Raw genomic sequence first — 19677 nt, 5'->3', positions numbered from 1 at the left:
TGTGTATGTGTGTGTATGTGTGTGTATGTGTGTGTATGTGTGTGTATGTGTGTGTATGTGTGTGTATGTGTGTGTATGTGTGTGTATGTGTGTGTATGTGTGTGTATGTGTGTGTATGTGTGTGTATGTGTGTGTATGTGTGTGTATGTGTGTGTATGTGTGTGTGTATGTGTGTGTATGTGTGTGTATGTGTGTATATGTGAGTGTATGTGTGTGTATTTGTGTGTATGTGTGTGTGTAAGTGTGTGTGTATGTGTGTGTGTGTATGTGTGTGTATGTGTGTGTGTGTGTGTATGTGTTTGTATGTGTACTGTATGTGTGTGTATGTGTGTGTATGTGTGTGTATGTGTGTGTATGTGTGTGTATGTGTGTGTATGTGTGTGTATGTGTGTGTATGTGTGTGTATGTGTGTGTATGTGTGTGTATGTGTGTGTATGTGTGTGTATGTGTGTGTATGTGTGTGTATGTGTGTGTATGTGTGTGTATGTGTGTGTATGTGTGTGTATGTGTGTGTATGTGTGTGTATGTGTGTGTATGTGTGTATGTGTGTGTGTATGTGTGACTGTTGATAATTGTTGTTAAAATTACTTAAAATTAAAATTAAAAAAATAATAATAGAAAATATATTATTAAAAAACTAGTTTTTTTATGAAAGAGTTTAGTTCGCATAATTATTATTCTATTATTATTACTATTATTATTAATACCAAACAGTTTGATAGCAATTAAACAAATATTTTTGTTTAATTTAGTCATCTTTTTTATGGATCAGTTATAGTCTCGTAATATAACAGTATGTCTGTCAATGTGTTGTCACTCTCTGCTATTTGATAGCTATAAACTTATGACTATTTATTAGTATTTAAAGTTATATTATATTAAAATCATTGATTTTATTTAATAATAAGTTATAATTAATTAATTATATTTCGTCATAAAATATTTAATATGGTTTTCATGAAAAATTTCAGTTAAGAATCCTAGAAACCATTTGCCATAAATAAACTTTAATGTTGCATATTATAACAAAACAGTGTATATACAGGTATATATAAAAATGCAGTCAATTGATCTTGCGCCGCGTATTTTTAGAATAACTTTCAAACGGTTAGAGATAATTTAATTGTGTAAAATACATTTAAGAAAATCATATGTACCACACTTAATATACAAGCAATCACAAAACTATTATGACCAGATATACAAAATATCGGGACCAACGAAAAACACTATGCTACAGGTCAAACTACAACTGACAAATTTATTATGATAATGAAAATTTGTAGTCAATAAATAATAGTATAATATAAAAAAGAATCATCAAAATCTGATTGGTAGTTTTGTTTTTATGACTTGTTAAGTTTGTCATAAATCATATTATATAAAATAGTATAAAATAAAAATGACATTATTTATGGAGATTATATATTTATTAGGTTAACTTTTCAATTATACTACTAATTCTAAAAGCGAAATTTTAATTTCTCGACTCGTTTTCGAAATAATCGACTTTCAATATAAATCACACTATTGTAATTTATATTGAAATTATACGCGGCGCAAGATCAATTGACTGCATTTTTACATAATTACGATTGTTTCTAAAGGTTTACGATTTAAGGGAGGAAATATAGGTTAGGATAAAATTGCAAAAATTTTGAAAAAAGCTTAGGGGTGGGGTATATGTTGAGATGAACATTTTTATTGTATTTTTAAACTACAATTTTTGCCAAATTGGAGTAAATTCTCGTTAAATTCCAGCAAATTTTCCACTAAATTCTCAATAAATTTGCTATAAATAATTTCTCTTTAAATAATTTCTCTTTAAATAAATTCTCTTTAAATAAATTCTCTTTAAATAATTTCTCTTTATATAAATTTACTAATAATTTTAAAATATTTATTATATTGTTTTCATTGAACACTGTATATTTAATCAAAAAATATTAATACTATTTTCTACTAATCAGTGTAACAATTAGATAATTGTTGTTATCATTTATTATTATTACTAATTTATTTGATATTATTATTAATACACATGTTTTCACTGTGTGTTTTGATATAAACTACTGACATCTCTGATATTAAAAAATTATTTAATCAAATAATTATATTATTGCATAAACACTGTATATTATACAGTATTTTATGATAATTATTAAAAAGTAAATTTATTTATACATTTATTTAGTAGTTATACTTAATTTAAATTAGTTTATAGGTAAATAAAACATTAATAATTTATTTAAATTATTATCCATTTTAGTTTTTTTTAAATATAAAATACTATATAATTTTAAAACAAAATATATTTTTTCAAAAGTAATATAAAATTATAATCATTCAATTAGACAATAATTGCATAAATAGTTTAGCATAGTAAAGCATAGAGAGAGAGAGAGAGAGAGAGAGAGAAAGAGAGAGAGAAAGAGAAAGAGAGAGAGAGAGTTAAATATATAGTCTAAATTTAAAATGACGTTATTTATGAGTATTATATATTTATTAGATGATATTTTCTAATATATTACTGTTTCTAAAAAACGAAATTTTAATATGTCGACTAGTTTTTCAATATAAATCACATTTTTGTAATTTGATATTATAATCTATATTTCGAAAACTAGTCGACATATTTATATTTCGGTTTTTAGAATTAGTAATATATTAGAAAATATCATCTAATAAATATATAATACTCATAAATAACGTCATTTTTATTTTAGACTATTTTATATAATATGATTTATGACGAACTTAACAAGCCATGAAAATAAAACTACCAATCCGATTTTGATGATTATTTTTTTATATTGAACTATTATTACTTGACTACAAATTTTCATTATCATAATAAATTTGTCAGTTGTAGTTTGACCTGTAGCATAGTGTTTTTCGTTGGTCCCGATATTTTGTATATCTGGTCATCCTAGTTTTGTGATTGCGTGTATATTAAGTGTGGTCCATATGATATTCTTAAATGTATTTTACACAATTAAATTATCTCTAACCGTTTAAAAGTTATTCAAAAAAATACGCGGCGCAAGATCATTTGACCTGATTTTTATATAAATTAAATTTCTATTTCTAAATTATATTAAGATTTTTTCAGTTTTAATTTACATGATTAACCAGTTTATACCAAACAAATAATTAAAAAAAAATAATATTATAATTTTTTTTATTAATAATTACAATTTTGTCTAAATATATTTGTTTCTATTAATATAATAACTATAGTAATCTATCCATCAATAGTTTGGTCGTATTTTTTCACAACAATCAACAACACATATAATAAGACATTGAAAACGATTATCACTTAAAATGTGTAACCAAAAAGTGACCAAAAAGTGACCGAATAGTGACCGAAAAGTGACCGAAAAGTTACCGAAAAGTTACCGACAAGTTAGTACTGACCACTTGTTTGTTGAAACCTATTGACACATTTTGACACTTGTGTTACATTTATTTTTTTGGCATAAAATCGGTGATCAATTGTTTTCCATATCATTCATCCCTCAAATCCTACTTATAACCAGGGTTTTAAAAATGGCAGGCATAAACAATAGATGCCAATTTTGCCAAATGCCTGCCTTGCCTCTGCCATGCCCTGGGCATCTATTTTCAGGTGGTGACACCTATTATTTAAATTTTATATTATTAATTAATTTATAAGACATTGTTTTTATAATATATTTGCTTGTATTTTTGTTTTGTATACCTTTAATTAAAAGGTAATATAATTGGAAATAAGTAAATTAATTGTAAATTTAATTAACACGTTAAAACACTAAATTACATTATTTTTATAAATACAGTTGCTTTTAGCAATTTAAATTGGCAGGCAAATAAAATAGATGCCCAAAATGCCAGGCATTTATGGCATCTATTTGGGCATTGCCAGGGCAGGCACTTATTTTCTTAAAACCCTGCTTATAACAGACTGTTGAGTCCATCACTTGGATGAGTCGATCCAAGCTATGGGACAGTTATGGCACATCAGGATTGGATGTTATCAAAAGCAAACCGACAATAATTAAATGAAACATTTATTTAAAAAAAACAATAATTTACTGATTGATAATTAACTTAGACACTTATATATATCTATATTAAAGTTTTATTTATCCTAATTTACAATAGCAATCGCTATTTAATTATGGTTTAATTATGATTACATTAATAACTGATTATTTTATATAATTTTATTTTTCTACAAATATTTTGTATAAACAACTAATTATATTTCATTTATAAATGATTTAGGCGTGGTTCACATATTACGTTCGCACTTGAGGGGAGGGGGGGTGTTAGCCAAAGCGAACTTTTGCGAACAAGGGGGAGGGGAGGGGCAGAGACTTTAAGAACGTTCGCATTTAGATAATATCTTATATCTTGTGGTGGGGGGGGGGGTAGCGGTTAGGGTTAAGCGAACGTAATTTTTTTAAATGACTACATGCGAACATTTGCAAACATAGGGGAGGGAGGGGGTCTAGATTTCTTAAAAAGTGCGAACGTAATATGTGAACGACGCCTTATAACTTAATAAACTTATAGTTATTTTGTTTGTTTGTAGTTTTTTATTAATTGTATTTATTAATAAAATATATTTAGTTAATGAAAATATTAAGTGCATTGAAGAATAATTTCAATAATAAATAAATCAAATTATTAACTGATTTTTTAAAAATAAATTGTATGTAAAATATCAGATATTTATATAAACAAGAGTTGAAAATGAATGGCAACAAAATATGAAATATAAAGCTTATGTTTTAAACAATATTTATTTATTTATATGCATTTTTATTGAATACAATGCATAATAAGTAATAAGATATAAAATATAATGATAAGTAATTATTAATATTGTATCTAAAAAGTTATATTAAAATATTTAGTTTTAATGCAAACAAATGTATAAAACAATTGCCATAATTCTGGCTCTGAATCCATGTTTTCTATACGGAGTTTCCATTCCTTGTGTTTGATTTGTTGGAGTTTTTCATTAAACTCGGGATTATTTGTAACAACTGTGCTATCGATAGCCCATTCATTGTACTGATCAATGATGTGAGCACAGGTAGGTCTGTCATTATAGACCGGTTGCATCGTATGTTTAATAATATTCAATAGTTTACAATATTTGTCACTCCATTCATATGATATATATTTATCGCGTGAACTAAACATAAAAATATTGAAATATTTTTATTATAAGTAATTAAAATATAATTAATACAAACTCATTGACATCCGTATCGAACAACTCTTCAATAATAACACTAATACTATGACATCAGCTTTGGTGTCATATTTGCGACCACTTATGACTTCGGGTGCCATATATTTAGGACTTCCCACACCTGACGTATGACTCTGTGATACCATTTCGTGAACTGTTATTAATCCCAAATCACATAACTTAACGAACCGTCCGTTTATGATGTCGTTGGCTATCAATATGTTGTCGGGTTTGAGGTCGCGATGAATGACCGGTGGATTAAATTCATGTAAACATCGGACACATTCTAACACTTCTAATAGTATTTCACACGTAATGTAATACTCCATACAATCCATGGGTTCGTCTGATGATTGTCTGCCAAATACCTGTGCTTTCAATTTGATGGCCTCTTTCAGACTCATTATGCAATAATCCATTGAAATATATATACAATTATTGTAATACCAAACATTTTTATCGTTAACTAAATATTGTGCCGATATTTTAGTCAGTCTTTCAATTTCTTTTAAATACATATCATTTATTAAAGTATTTTCTGTTTGATTTTAAATTAAATATAAAAATAATATATTTTAATAAAAAAAATGAGAACTAATTTATTAAAATAATAAAAAATAAATAAAATATAATATAGACATTTAATTTTTGCTTTTTCTTTCATTTATTAAACTATTCTCTGTTTTATTTTTAAAAATTTATAAATAAAAATAATCATAATAAAAAAGTAGAAATAATTTATTTAAATTCTTAATAATATGTAAAATATAATATGTTATAGACATGTAATGTTTATCTAAATTAAGTTTTCTAAATATATTAAATTATTATATTTTGTTTTTTCTTATATATAGTATACTATATTAACTGGTCTATAGAACTATTAAACTAAATACCTGGTAATTTAATTATTTTAATTGCAAATATATTATTATTTAATTTATATTTGCATTTATAAACCGATCCAAAGCTTCCCGAACCCAATGCTTGCAACTCATCATAACAGCTGTAATATGGGTTATAAACAGTATCTTTAAATATATAAATAAAAGTCAATTAATATTATAAATATTAATTAAAAATTATAAAAAACAAACCTAAGCTCAAAGTATCTAAACTTTTATAATTAGATTTAATTGTTTTAATTGTATATTCAATAATATTTCTTATATTGTTATTGAATTCACTCGAGTTATATGTTTTATATGTTATATGATATTTATTAACACAATAATCAAAGTAATTATTATATTTTGTTTTATATTTTTTGTTTCTTAACAATTGATAGACCATATCATCCATTGAACACATAAATGATGTTTCATACCATTTATTAGATTTAATTGACTGAATATCACTAAATTGTTTACAATTACCCAATAATTTTGGTGTCATTTGTATATCAATTACATTATTTTCATTATAATATTCACCACAAAAATACACTTTATTTTTATAATCACTACTGAAATATGTTTTTCCTACACCCGATTGTATGGATGTAATGTCCAATAGATTACATATCAATTGTGGTCTACATATCATTAGATTATTGCAATTAATACCCAAATGATTGCACTGATTTCGTCCCCAACTAAACACCTGTCCATCACTTGTCAATGCAAACGATGAGTTTTCAAAACAGTGAACAGATTTTATACAATAATTTTCATTAAATTTTATTTTTTCCGGTTTACTAATTGATTCACAAGTGGTGTCTCGGCTACCGATTTGTCCGAAATCATTACAACCCCAACCATAAACATCATTATTATGCGTTAAAACTAATGTGTGATATAAACCACAACTCATATCACGTATCAAATTGTTGTCATTTATTTGTATAATCATTGGTTTCTTATGTTCATTGCTATCACATCCCTGACCTAACTGTCCATTTCTATCTAAACCCCAACTATACACACAATTATCACGTGTCAAACAAACTATGAATTCCAATCCATTTATAAATTTAATACACTTTTTATTTGACAACTCTATGATCTCTTGTGGTTCACTCACCCACTGGTTGTGTCCCAAACCCACTGATCCTCTGATATTAGCACCCAATCCATAGACCCGATCATCTTTGGTAACAAATAGCATATTAACCCCTAACTCGTCGTCAAACACATAAAACCTATCAATCTTTTTGATCCAATCATTTGGTGTTAATTCTTCTGTTTTTATATTTATGTCATTTATTTCATTGTTTATTAATTTTGTTGATTTATTACCCATTTTAACTACAATTAATTATTATAAATATAAAAAATTACAGAATTTAAAAAACTAAATAATATATTATATTTATATTGTTTCATATATACTGTATATTTAATCTAAAATATTAATACCATTTTGTAATAATCAGTGTAACTATTAGTTAATTGTTGTTATCATTTATTATTACTAATATATATGATATGATTTATGATATAATGAAATACATTCAATTTATTATTATTATTAATAATATTACGTTATAATAAATTTATAAATCTAAAAAAATAATTGTTATAATAAAATAAATTTTTATATAAATTTATATATGAATTTATTTAATAAATTTCTTTATTTTATTTTTTAAAAATAATTAATATATTAAAAATACTGTATTATAAATATTAATAAAAAATTATTAAGTATATATATTTTTAATTAATAAATTTTATTTATCTTACTAATAATTGTAGTTTTATAAGTAATTTAATTAAATTATAACTAAATGTATGATTAAATTTACTGTACAGTAATTATCAGAAAATAAATGCAGTAATTAAAAAAATCAAAACTATTTAAGTTTTTTTTTGTATTATCAATAGAATTGCGTCAATACACAGATGGACAGCAAAATTAAAAAATAAAATAAAGGATATGTATAGGAGGCTAAAGGGAGGTAAACATAAATGACCCTCAATCAAGATAATACTTTAAGATAATAATCTACAGATTTTTGTCTGTATGTATATATATATATGACACCTTTTCTCAACAACTATTTTTTTATTCAAATCTAAAAATGTTCTGTAACGTTTACAATTTTTATCTAAAACAATGAAATTTCTATATGAAATTTAAAATGCTTATTGAGCTCAGCAAGGTTTTAGGGACAGGTAGCCAGGTAATGTGTAATAACATTTTGCTATATTGTACAAATCACAGGGAAACGGGAGCTTAGCTACATTTGCTAAATTTTTGGAAATTGTTTTCGAATGCAAAAATTTTTAATTTTATTAAAATTTTTAATCTTTATTGAAAGCCATGTTATTTTTATGGGAAATTTTAAATTTTTTTGAGCTCAGACAGATTTTGGGCTCAGTTAAGCAGGTGATGTGTAATAACATTTTGCCATATTGTATGAGTCACAGACACCGGGAGGTTAGCAACCTGTGCTGAATTTTTTATCAAAATTTATTATTTAATAAATATTTTTTATTAAAATTTTTTAATTATATATAAAAATCTAAAATTTCTTAAAAACTTAGATGGAATTAATATTTTCTGAAGATAATATGATAGCCTAAACTAAATTTTACATATATTATAACTACATATGAAAACTACATTATAGCAAAATAAAAATCAAAAAACATTTTTATAAAACGAAAATTTTAAAATTAAAAATTAGATCCATGGTTAAACTTATGTAATCATTTATTATCAGACTTTTAATTGTGGTTGACAATTGTATATACATATTATAATACATTTAGGGTATATATAAGTTATGCTGGGATCTGATTGGAAAACAAATTCATGGCAGTCATTCAAATATTTTAAAATTAATAAAAGAATTGCACATGTTTCGCGGGACAAACTAGTTTAGTTTTAAAAAATTAAAAATTCTAACTTTAACTAAATTAAAGTTAAATAATTATCTCAATCAGTCAATAAATACAGTATATGTATATATAACTAATTTTTTTACATTTTTAATTATAATTTTATTTTGCTAAAAATTCTAATATAAATTATATACGGTATATTAATATTAAACATATTTGATATTAATAAAATTAATTAAGTCATATTATATAGTGTATTTCATTAATATTTTTATTTTGCTGATAATTTTTTAGCAAACAATTTATATTTATATCTAACAAATATAGTAAAATTATAATTTTGTTAAATCTATTAATTTAGTTATTATCATTATTATTATTATTATTATTAAATGCTAATTAATAATGATTATTGCTATTAAACTAATTGTATTGTTACTATTATGTACATTGTTGTCTATTGTTGGTTAGTAATTACTAACTATATAAAAAAAACTAATTAAAAATTTATAACAACAAAAATAAATACAAATACTAATAATAATACATATATAATAAAATAGATTTTTGTTTGTTTGTTAATTATTTTAATTTTTTTTTTGATTTAATAATATTATTATTATTATAATAGATGGAAAACTAATATGCACTTATGATGGCGAACAATGTGACAATAAAATAAGTTGTTGTAATCTAAAATCTAAATGTATCCAGATGAAAAGATCGGAAAATTATATATGCTATTTAAAAAGTAATATTTTTAATTTATTTGTTAATATTAGTAACATTTTTAAAAAAAAACTATTTAAATTTAATATTTTTTAATTTTTATGATATTTTATTAAAGTATTAAGTTATTTGAGAATTTAAAATTATTATCTTTTTTTAATATATACAGTATATTGTATATATATATAATTATAGATTAGTAGATTATTATTATTATTAGAATATAGATTGAATTAATTAATATTTTATTTTATATACAATATACTGGTAGGTTATAAGGCAATTAGGATATAAGTAAATTTATAATAATAATAATAAATAGTTTTGTATTATATATATATATATATATATATAGCTTATATATAGCTTTTATATATATATATATATATATAGCTATGGGATTTTTTTAATTATTTTTGTTCAACAATAGATTATTTTAAGTATAAATTTAATTACTAAACCTTAAACTTATCTATATATAAATTTATATATTTTACCAAATAATAGTTATTAAAATATATTGATATCATTTATAAATTTAACAAAAAACTGAAATCACTATAATGATTAGTTTAAATATAAATTTAATTACTAAACCCTAAACTTTAAATTAAAACCTAACCTAACCTAACCTAACCTAACCTAACCTAACCTAACCTAACCTAACCTAACCTAACCTAACCTAACCTAACCTAACCTAACCTAACCTAACCTAACCTAAACTAAACTAAACTAAACTAAACTAAACTAAACTAAACTAAACTAAACTAAACTAAACTAAACTAAACTAAACTAAACTAAACTAAACTAACCTAACCTAACCTAACCTAACCTAACCTAACCTAACCTAAACTAACCTAACCTAACTTAAAACTTATCTATATATATATATATATATATATATTTATATATTTTACCAAATAATAGTTATAAAAAATTTAAGTATATAAATATCATTTATAAAATTTAACAAACAAAAAGAATCTAATCATTTTTCTACCTACTTTATTTCAACAAAAAAAAAATCAATCAAAATCAAAAAACCAACTATACCAGATGATACTAACTGTATTAAACCAGGCGAACCATGTACAGATAACTATCATTGTTGTAACAATTATTGTCGAAATTATAATGGTAAATGGGAATGCTGGATAGATAAATGCCTGAAACCTGGATTTCCATGTAGAAATAATCACGATTGTTGCAACAATTATTGTCGCGAATTTAATGGTCGAATGGAATGCTGGAAAAAATTTAATTGTCTAACATCGGGTAATGAATGTTTAGTTGATGGCGATTGTTGTGGCCGTAATTGCGTGGAAAATAAAATTGATAAACGTTCGAGATGCAATGGTTTTAAAAATAGACCTGGTTGCATAAAACAGGACCAACCATGTAAAACTAAAAAAGATTGTTGCAAAGGAATTTGTGATAAATATAAAAAATGCTTATATTTTTAAAATTACCTTTTTTTTAAAAAAAAATAGCTAATAGCGTCGTTCATGTATTACGTTCGCACTTTTTTTTGAAGAAATCTAGACCCCCTCCCTCCCATATGTTCGCATGTAGTGATTTAAAAAAAATTACGTTCGCTTAGCCCTAACCGCTACCCCCTCTATCACCCATAAGAAATAAACTATTATCTAAATGCGAACGTTCTTAAAGTCTCTTCCCTCTTAAAACCCTCCCCTTCCCCTCGTTCGCAAAAGATCGCTTTGACTAACCCCCCCTCCCTCACCACAAGTGCGAACGTAATATGTGAACAACGCCTAACATTAAATGCATAATAAGATTTTGCATAATTTATTTTATTTGGCTATTTATATAGATTATAAAAATTTATTAATAGTTATTGGATAACTTTGGATTAATAGATATAATTTGATAATTAGATAATGTACTATTTTTAATGTACTATAATATTATATAAATAAATATATATTTTTAACAAAATTTTATTATGTTAAATTAAGAAAAACTTTTGTCATTTATTTTAATATATTTTCATTAAGATTATTGAAATCAACTATTTTTTATCAAATGAATAATATTCAAACTCAAAAAAATTATTATAAATTAATAATATAAATCATATATCTTTAAAATTAATAAGTTATTAGATAAAAAAAAATTTTTTTTTTTTATAAATGAAGTGATTTATATTTATTATAAATATTAATTTTAATAATTACACACAAAGTAATTGTTTAATTTTTTAAATTTCTATCTAAATATTTAGATTAAAAAATGTATAAAACAATTGCCATAATTCTGGCTCTGAATCCATGTTTTCTATACGGAGTTTCCATACCTTGTGTTTGATTTGTTGGAGTTTTTCATTAAATTCTGGTTTATTAGTAACAACTGTGCTATCGATAGCCCATTCATTGTACTGTTCAATAATCTGAGCACAGGTAGGTCTCTCTGAGTATTTTTGAAACTTTTTGTTGCACTGATTGTAATGTCAAACAATTTATTGTATTTATCACTCCATTCACTGGATATATATTTATCACGATCTCTAATGACAGACAAATAAAAAATTGTAAAAAATTTTAAGTTAAATAAAATCCAATTAAATTTATAATTCACTCATTTATATGAATATCAAAATCAGGCTACAGGTCAAAATACAATTAAAAAATTTATTATGAGATTGAAAATTTGTATCTAAAAAATAAGTTTAATATAAAAAAAAACTCATCATAATCGGATAGGTAGTTTTATTATTTTATGGCTTGTTAAGTTTATCATAAATCATATTATAATGCCTCATATCAGTAAATACTGATATACTTTTGCATTTTGCATAGTATGCTAAATTATTTTTATATTTACTATTAATACTGTACATGTAATTTGTACTTAAAAATACTATAATAATACTATATATTTTACGGCTTTTTATATAATAATACTGTGTAATAGTTTTTGTTTATAATACATATATTTTAATACAATATAAATACTATTAGTTATTGTTAATTAATACTTATTGTTATTTCTCATATAATACATTATAAATAATATTGTAGTGGTTTGTTTAAGTGGTAGTGACTAGTGTTGTGATCTAATACTGTAACTAAATTTAATTAACTAATTATTGCATAAATACTGATTGTTAATACATTGTAAACAATACTAAAAGGTAAATACTATTATGTAATACAGATTATTATTATTATTATTATTATTATTATTATTATTATTATTATTATTATTATTATATTGTATAATTACTGTCAGGTAATGATGTATATGTATTGTGGCGCCGGTACTGCCATCTATCGATGGGTACCGACACCACATACATTAGGGTTGTAAACGGGATTCATGATTATAGTCCCAACGGGACAAATCAGGAGTCCGGTAATTAAAAAGTTAAACTTATATTATTAAGGGATAATTACCCGAGTAAACCCGGGAATTATCCCGTCTAAAATTGTTACACTATTATAAATAGGGTTGTAGTTAAACGGGAACATTAGGGAATATTAGTGGGAATATTAAGTAGATAAATGTAATGTCTTTGTTATTAATGGGAATTTATATAGTAATGTCTAAGTGAGGGGAACTTATATATTGTAAAGTAAGGCATGTGTGCACACGACACTCATTGGTGTCGTCTGCAAACAATGAGACCTATTGATTCAAAAGCATATAAATACTGAGGTACTTCTGATAGTAAAGTCACTCAAGTGTTGAGCTAAGACTTAAACTGGTCAGCTCAAGAGCTATAGAGTTTAGACTTAAAACAGTTAACTCTAACAGTAGCTAAAGCTCTGCCTGGACTGGCAGGCCTTTGCTATGCATAAACTTGCATATCATTGGTCGGCAGTTCCGGGCAGTGCAGTGTTGTTATATTTTATGTACTGATGTTTTATGTACTGATGTTTTATGTACTGATGTATACTTATATTTAATCAATTATTAATAAACAATACTTTTAATTATTATAATGTGTGTACCATTATTCGGATTACTTCATTGTGTCAACTGTGATATTATTGAGGATTACTAAGACTATCAGCAAGCGATCATTGGCGAGATCTATCATCGGACAGATCTCGGAGTTGTGTGTGTCGACTATGGTCCAGAACTAACAGCGCATGTAGTGGACAGAAAAGACGGCAACACAACACATTTGGTGGCAGCGTCGAGGATTAAGAACTCATCTAAAATCGGTAGCAATCGACTTAAACGAGTCGGTGCTCACCTCTACTGAAAGAGTGGTAAAATTATTAGTCTGTAAACTTTACAACAACATTGATGAGTAGACTTTTAAACCAAAGTCACTCTTCATAAATAGGACTTAAAGGTCAAAAAATGATCATAGGCCTGTACACACCGAGGGAATGGTTGTACAGTGCTTTTGTCAACAGAGGATGTCGGTTTAAAAGCTGACACTAATCCTCTGCTCTTCTCACCTTACATGGAAGGAATGAGAGCCTTGGCTTAAATTGGCTGAGGGGTGCGAATGACATGTAATGATCGCTGTGATTGACTTAAACAAGTCAACACCTAACTGAGTTCTTAAACTGGAACTCAAAACCTTACAACAATAATAGTGACAATGATAGTGCAATGATAGTGACAATGATAGTGACAATGATAGTGACAATGGATAATAACTTTTGATAAAGACATGAATTAAAATGGACGACGACGATCAAAACAACTGAGACAGATGAAGACAACAGATGAAGACAACAGATAAAGACAACAGATGAAGACAACAGATGAAGACAACAGATGAAGACAACAGATGAAGACAACAGATGAAGACAACAGATGAAGACAACAGATGAAGACAACAGATGAAGATAACGGATGTATACATCAGAGGAAATGGATATGTGTTTACATCATTTTCTGGATCTAGCATATGAACTATGGCTATATTATTTAGAGACGCGTTTAACGCAATAAAATTATGACGCCTAATAACTAAAATTTTTGTGACGGTGTGTCGATTTAACCGTCGGTAGAAACACTTGAATATCTTCTAACCTGTTAAACTGGATGAATAAGAATATGAATTTGAAATAAAAAATGATTGAGACGGACACTACTTGTTCGGTTATTTTTTTTAAACGGAAATGTTTTGTGACTACAAACATTTATCAACAAATAACATAACTATAATAAAACAGTAACTCGTATATGGACTCATATGGTAACAAACAACGTACAAATAATGCCAAAAATAGTGGCGGCTTAATAATAATTCAACTAATAATTCAGTAAACCTACTTTATTGTGAACCGTCAACTTCTCGAAATAAAAATCAAATCGTTCCGTATATCATCACTGATAGCGAAAAAAATGCTGTTTCAAATAATATTGAGATAAATAAAATAAGCTCTAGTAATGGAAATGATTGTAAAGTAAAAACGACGACTATAATTCAAATGCTGATGACTAAAGCATGTGTATTGGTCTCTGGCAATAGTTTAGCAGCCGAACACAAAATGGTCGTCACAAAGGATTACATAATTTTGGCAGAACTGTATAATACAAATTCACCGACAACTACTTGAAAGAATATTCAAGTCTATCGAAATGATATACTACTTTAAATGTATTGGTTTAACACCTAGCTCACCAATAAGGAGATAAATTATCTTATTTTGTTTACTGAACTCATGAAATTGACAAAAGCAATTTTAATAATTTACAAAGAACATATTTGATTTCTTGTGAACTACCATAGTTTACAATGATGACTCTAAAACAAGCGCGTGAAGAAGCGGCTAATCGTCATCAAAGCCTTCAATTTAAAATTAATTAATTATCTATACTTATTTGATTAATTAAAATTAGATATAAATTTAAAAATTTAATAATAAATGTTTTACGCAAATTAATAAAATGTCTCTTATTAATCGACATTTAAAATAAATCAAAATTTATAATAACTGTTAAATTAAATACTAATTAAATACTAATAAAAATTTCTTAAAACTAATAATAATATACAATATCTAAAGCGTTAAAGGAGATAGTTCAATAGATCATGTGATCGAAATCAAAAGTAGTTGGTGATGAAACTGATTATTAAACTGATAAAATGAAAATTAACAAATGAATTATTATCGATAAAATTTATGGAAATAGAAATAAAAGAAAATAAAAGAAGATAATCAATGGCAGATCTATATTGATAAAGAGTTCATAAGTATGCGATCAAAATTAGTGATAAAAGAAGATAAAAGATAAAATTTGACAAAATAATAATAGACAAGAAAACAAAATATAGTCAATTTAATAAACAAATATCAAGACATAAGACGTTAATGATAATATTTGATTAAAGAGAGACAATTAAAGGATTAAGAAAAGAAATGATCGTCGATTTATAATGGTTAAATACAATAATCAATTCCATTAAAATAGAAATCAATCATAATTACTGTTATAACAAAAACAGCTAAAGGTAATCAAATGGACAATAAATGGACATATTGATAAATTGACAAATGACAAGCATGAATTAATGGCCAATGGAAATGTAATAAAGAAAATTTATATGAAAACTATGGTCGAAAGGCGTTATTAATACGGTGTTAATCAAGTGATATTAACTGGAAAAAAGTGACTAAAAAAGTAAACAATCAGGTGGACATATAGAAAAGATACACTAGTAGTCAAGTGATTAAACAGAAGACAGAAAAACACGACTGATCGACTGACAATAGATTGAAAATCGACATATGTAATCTATGTTCAAAAGTAAATCGAGACTTAAAATAATATTGAAAAATGTAATATTACTGAAAAGTCAAAGGAAGTAAATAGAAGTAAAAGAAATCAGAAATTCAATGGATAAATATAATTTAAAAAAGTGGTCGACAATTAAAAGGATGACAAGAGATCATCGGAAAAAGTAATTACTGGACTGATCAATAGAAAAGTGTAAAAAAAATTAATTCATTAAAATTAAAAAGTGACGAAAAAGTCAAAAAGAAATGGACAAAACTGGATACAGAATATAGAGGTTTTCAGTAATGGTTAACTGATATGAAATATCAACAGAAAGATTAGAACCAATGACGTCAATGGAAACTACTGTCGAAAGGTGTTGTAAAATAAGCAACAATAAACAATTAAAAAAGACTGAGGGAAATGTAGCAGTCATTATGTATAGTGATGTTCTAGAATCAATGAATAAAAAAATAGACAAATAAATCAAATAAAATAGACAGTGGATAAACTAAAATAATTATCAGACAACGGACGATAGAAAATAGTCAACGAAAAATTCAATAAAGTAAAATAATAATGTAGTAAATAAATAAATGAATTACAAAATAGTTACAAAATACTGGAATATACACAATCATTACAATTAAAATTGGACAACAGAGAGATAACTAATTTACAGTTTGTAAATTCACAGACATCACAGATGAATACAAGTATAGTCGACAGCAGTCAGTAGTCAATGATATAAGATAAAAACACGTGTGGAAAATAAGAAAATAAACGATTAACTGTAAATAAAAACGATACTCTACATCTGGAGGGATAAATATTGCAATATTAAGATAGCTGATTGGACCACCTGAAGAAATGAATTACAATTAAGATAAAGGTTGGATCACTGGAAACATTTAAAATCTGATAGACTGAACTAAAAAAGATAAAAATATACTGAAATGTTTGGTGGAATCAGCTGATTAATTGGTACCAATGGAGATTATGGATTAATCTCAAGGAAAAGTTGTGAATGGAGTCAAAGCAAATTACGTCATTGTACGTCAAGTTTATATTGTGCTTTTAAGTTAATTAAAATTGAATAGCACGATAAACTTATTTTAGTGGCCACTGGTAATGTCGGGGACATTGAGTAAAATCAGGGATAGATTTTACTGAAGCAAGTTCATTGTTATTTGAATGTCGGTGAAAACAATTATAAAATAATTAATCACGCTTAAAACTTATCAAACAGTTATTAAAATTTATTAAATTGGGATGCAAATGAAAACAAAATTATAACCAAATAAACAATTTAAACACAATAAGCAATACAATTACTAAATTATGGAAACGACAGTTTAAATAAGAAAAGTTAAAATCATATCGGATGAATGGACTTGGGATTTGGAAGAAAAAGTCATGGACTTTAAATTGCTTTGAGCTCAACAAATAAAGACTCCATTAGACAGAACTGATCACTCTTGTTATTGAAACCATATTTACTCATAAAACAATTTACAAAATTATAATGAAAACATATTAAATTAAATTTTATTTCAAAGAATACAATTGAAAACTAAAAGAGAAGTTACTGTATTGAGCCGTACAGAGATGTCAGGATAGACATTGAAAGGTTAAAAAAGAATAGTCGACATTCTTGATGTTAATGAAAATGTAAACAAAATGAAAGATGTCGTTGACTGAATGTTAAAGTATAAAAGAATAATGAAAGGATATAACTATTAACGATAAAGCTAAGGACAAGAAAAGACCAACTAAATGGACGTTATTGGCATACTGGGGGACGCCTTAGCATTCAATAACAGGAAATGTCAACAATAAAGGATTAGTCAACGCGGTGTTAAAGATGATAGCAATCGCAGGAAACATCAACAGCAATGCGAGACGATGGTTGTTTCTGAGGACAGAAACATTTTAAAGTGAGGGGAAATGCCTCATATCAGTAAATACTGATATACTTTTGCATTTTGCATAGTATGCTAAATTATTTTTATATTTACTATTAATACTGTACATGTAATTTGTACTTAAAAATACTATAATAATACTATATATTTTACGGCTTTTTATATAATAATACTGTGTAATAGTTTTTGTTTATAATACATATATTTTAATACAATATAAATACTATTAGTTATTGTTAATTAATACTTATTGTTATTTCTCATATAATACATTATAAATAATATTGTAGTGGTTTGTTTAAGTGGTAGTGACTAGTGTTGTGATCTAATACTGTAACTAAATTTAATTAACTAATTATTGCATAAATACTGATTGTTAATACATTGTAAACAATACTAAAAGGTAAATACTATTATGTAATACAGATTATTATTATTATTATTATTATTATTATTATTATTATTATTATATTGTATAATTACTGTCAGGTAATGATGTATATGTATTGTGGCGCCGGTACTGCCATCTATCGATGGGTACCGACACCACATACATTAGGGTTGTAAACGGGATTCATGATTATAGTCCCAACGGGACAAATCAGGAGTCCGGTAATTAAAAAGTTAAACTTATATTATTAAGGGATAATTACCCGAGTAAACCCGGGAATTATCCCGTCTAAAATTGTTACACTATTATAAATAGGGTTGTAGTTAAACGGGAACATTAGGGAATATTAGTGGGAATATTAAGTAGATAAATGTAATGTCTTTGTTATTAATGGGAATTTATATAGTAATGTCTAAGTGAGGGGAACTTATATATTGTAAAGTAAGGCATGTGTGCACACGACACTCATTGGTGTCGTCTGCAAACAATGAGACCTATTGATTCAAAAGCATATAAATACTGAGGTACTTCTGATAGTAAAGTCACTCAAGTGTTGAGCTAAGACTTAAACTGGTCAGCTCAAGAGCTATAGAGTTTAGACTTAAAACAGTTAACTCTAACAGTAGCTAAAGCTCTGCCTGGACTGGCAGGCCTTTGCTATGCATAAACTTGCATATCATTGGTCGGCAGTTCCGGGCAGTGCAGTGTTGTTATATTTTATGTACTGATGTTTTATGTACTGATGTATACTTATATTTAATCAATTATTAATAAACAATACTTTTAATTATTATAATGTGTGTACCATTATTCGGATTACTTCATTGTGTCAACTGTGATATTATTGAGGATTACTAAGACTATCAGCAAGCGATCATTGGCGAGATCTAT

General features: G+C 25.8%; 2 protein-coding genes and 1 long non-coding RNA gene across 3 annotated transcripts; 1 reads left to right on the top strand and 2 right to left on the bottom strand.

Annotated features, from left to right (window-relative positions):
- Window positions 1–5238: 5238 nt before the first annotated feature.
- LOC128966187 (uncharacterized) lies at window positions 5239–5652 on the bottom strand. The gene has a single exon (XM_054313001.1). The coding sequence runs from the start codon at window positions 5650–5652 to the stop codon at window positions 5239–5241; it is 414 nt and encodes a 137-aa protein (XP_054168976.1).
- Window positions 5653–6522: 870 nt separating this feature from the next.
- LOC128966185 (serine/threonine-protein kinase Nek9-like) lies at window positions 6523–7489 on the bottom strand. The gene is made up of 3 exons (XM_054313000.1): window positions 7486–7489; window positions 6693–7428; window positions 6523–6595 (listed from the first exon to the last, which is right to left on the bottom strand). The coding sequence occupies exons 1-3, from the start codon at window positions 7487–7489 to the stop codon at window positions 6523–6525; spliced, it is 813 nt and encodes a 270-aa protein (XP_054168975.1).
- Window positions 7490–9341: 1852 nt separating this feature from the next.
- On the top strand, window positions 9342–11645 carry LOC128966041 (uncharacterized). The gene is made up of 3 exons (XR_008484696.1): window positions 9342–9502; window positions 9668–9787; window positions 10822–11645. It is a non-coding gene; the product is annotated as an uncharacterized LOC128966041 (long non-coding RNA).
- The last annotated feature ends 8032 nt before the right edge of the window (window positions 11646–19677 follow it).

The sequence above is a fragment of the Oppia nitens genome, unplaced genomic scaffold, assembly GCF_028296485.1.
Source record: "Oppia nitens isolate AA-2021 unplaced genomic scaffold, nextdenovo-longstitch-racon4-pilon3 scaffold19_pilon_pilon_pilon, whole genome shotgun sequence".
Taxonomy (NCBI): Eukaryota; Metazoa; Arthropoda; class Arachnida; order Sarcoptiformes; family Oppiidae; genus Oppia; species Oppia nitens.
This window is presented reverse-complemented; position numbering and strand designations above follow the sequence as displayed.

What these genes read in the sequence shown, in the direction of transcription:
- LOC128966187 (XM_054313001.1), bottom strand. Translation starts at nt 5,652, where the DNA reads ATGAGTCTGAAAGAGGCCATCAAATTGAAAGCACAGGTATTTGGCAGA.
- LOC128966185 (XM_054313000.1), bottom strand. An exon ending in AGTGATTATAAAAATAAAGT is followed by an intron (nt 6,596 to 6,692) that starts GTATTTTTGTGG and finishes AGTGATATTCAG; the next exon opens with TCAATTAAATCTAATAAATG.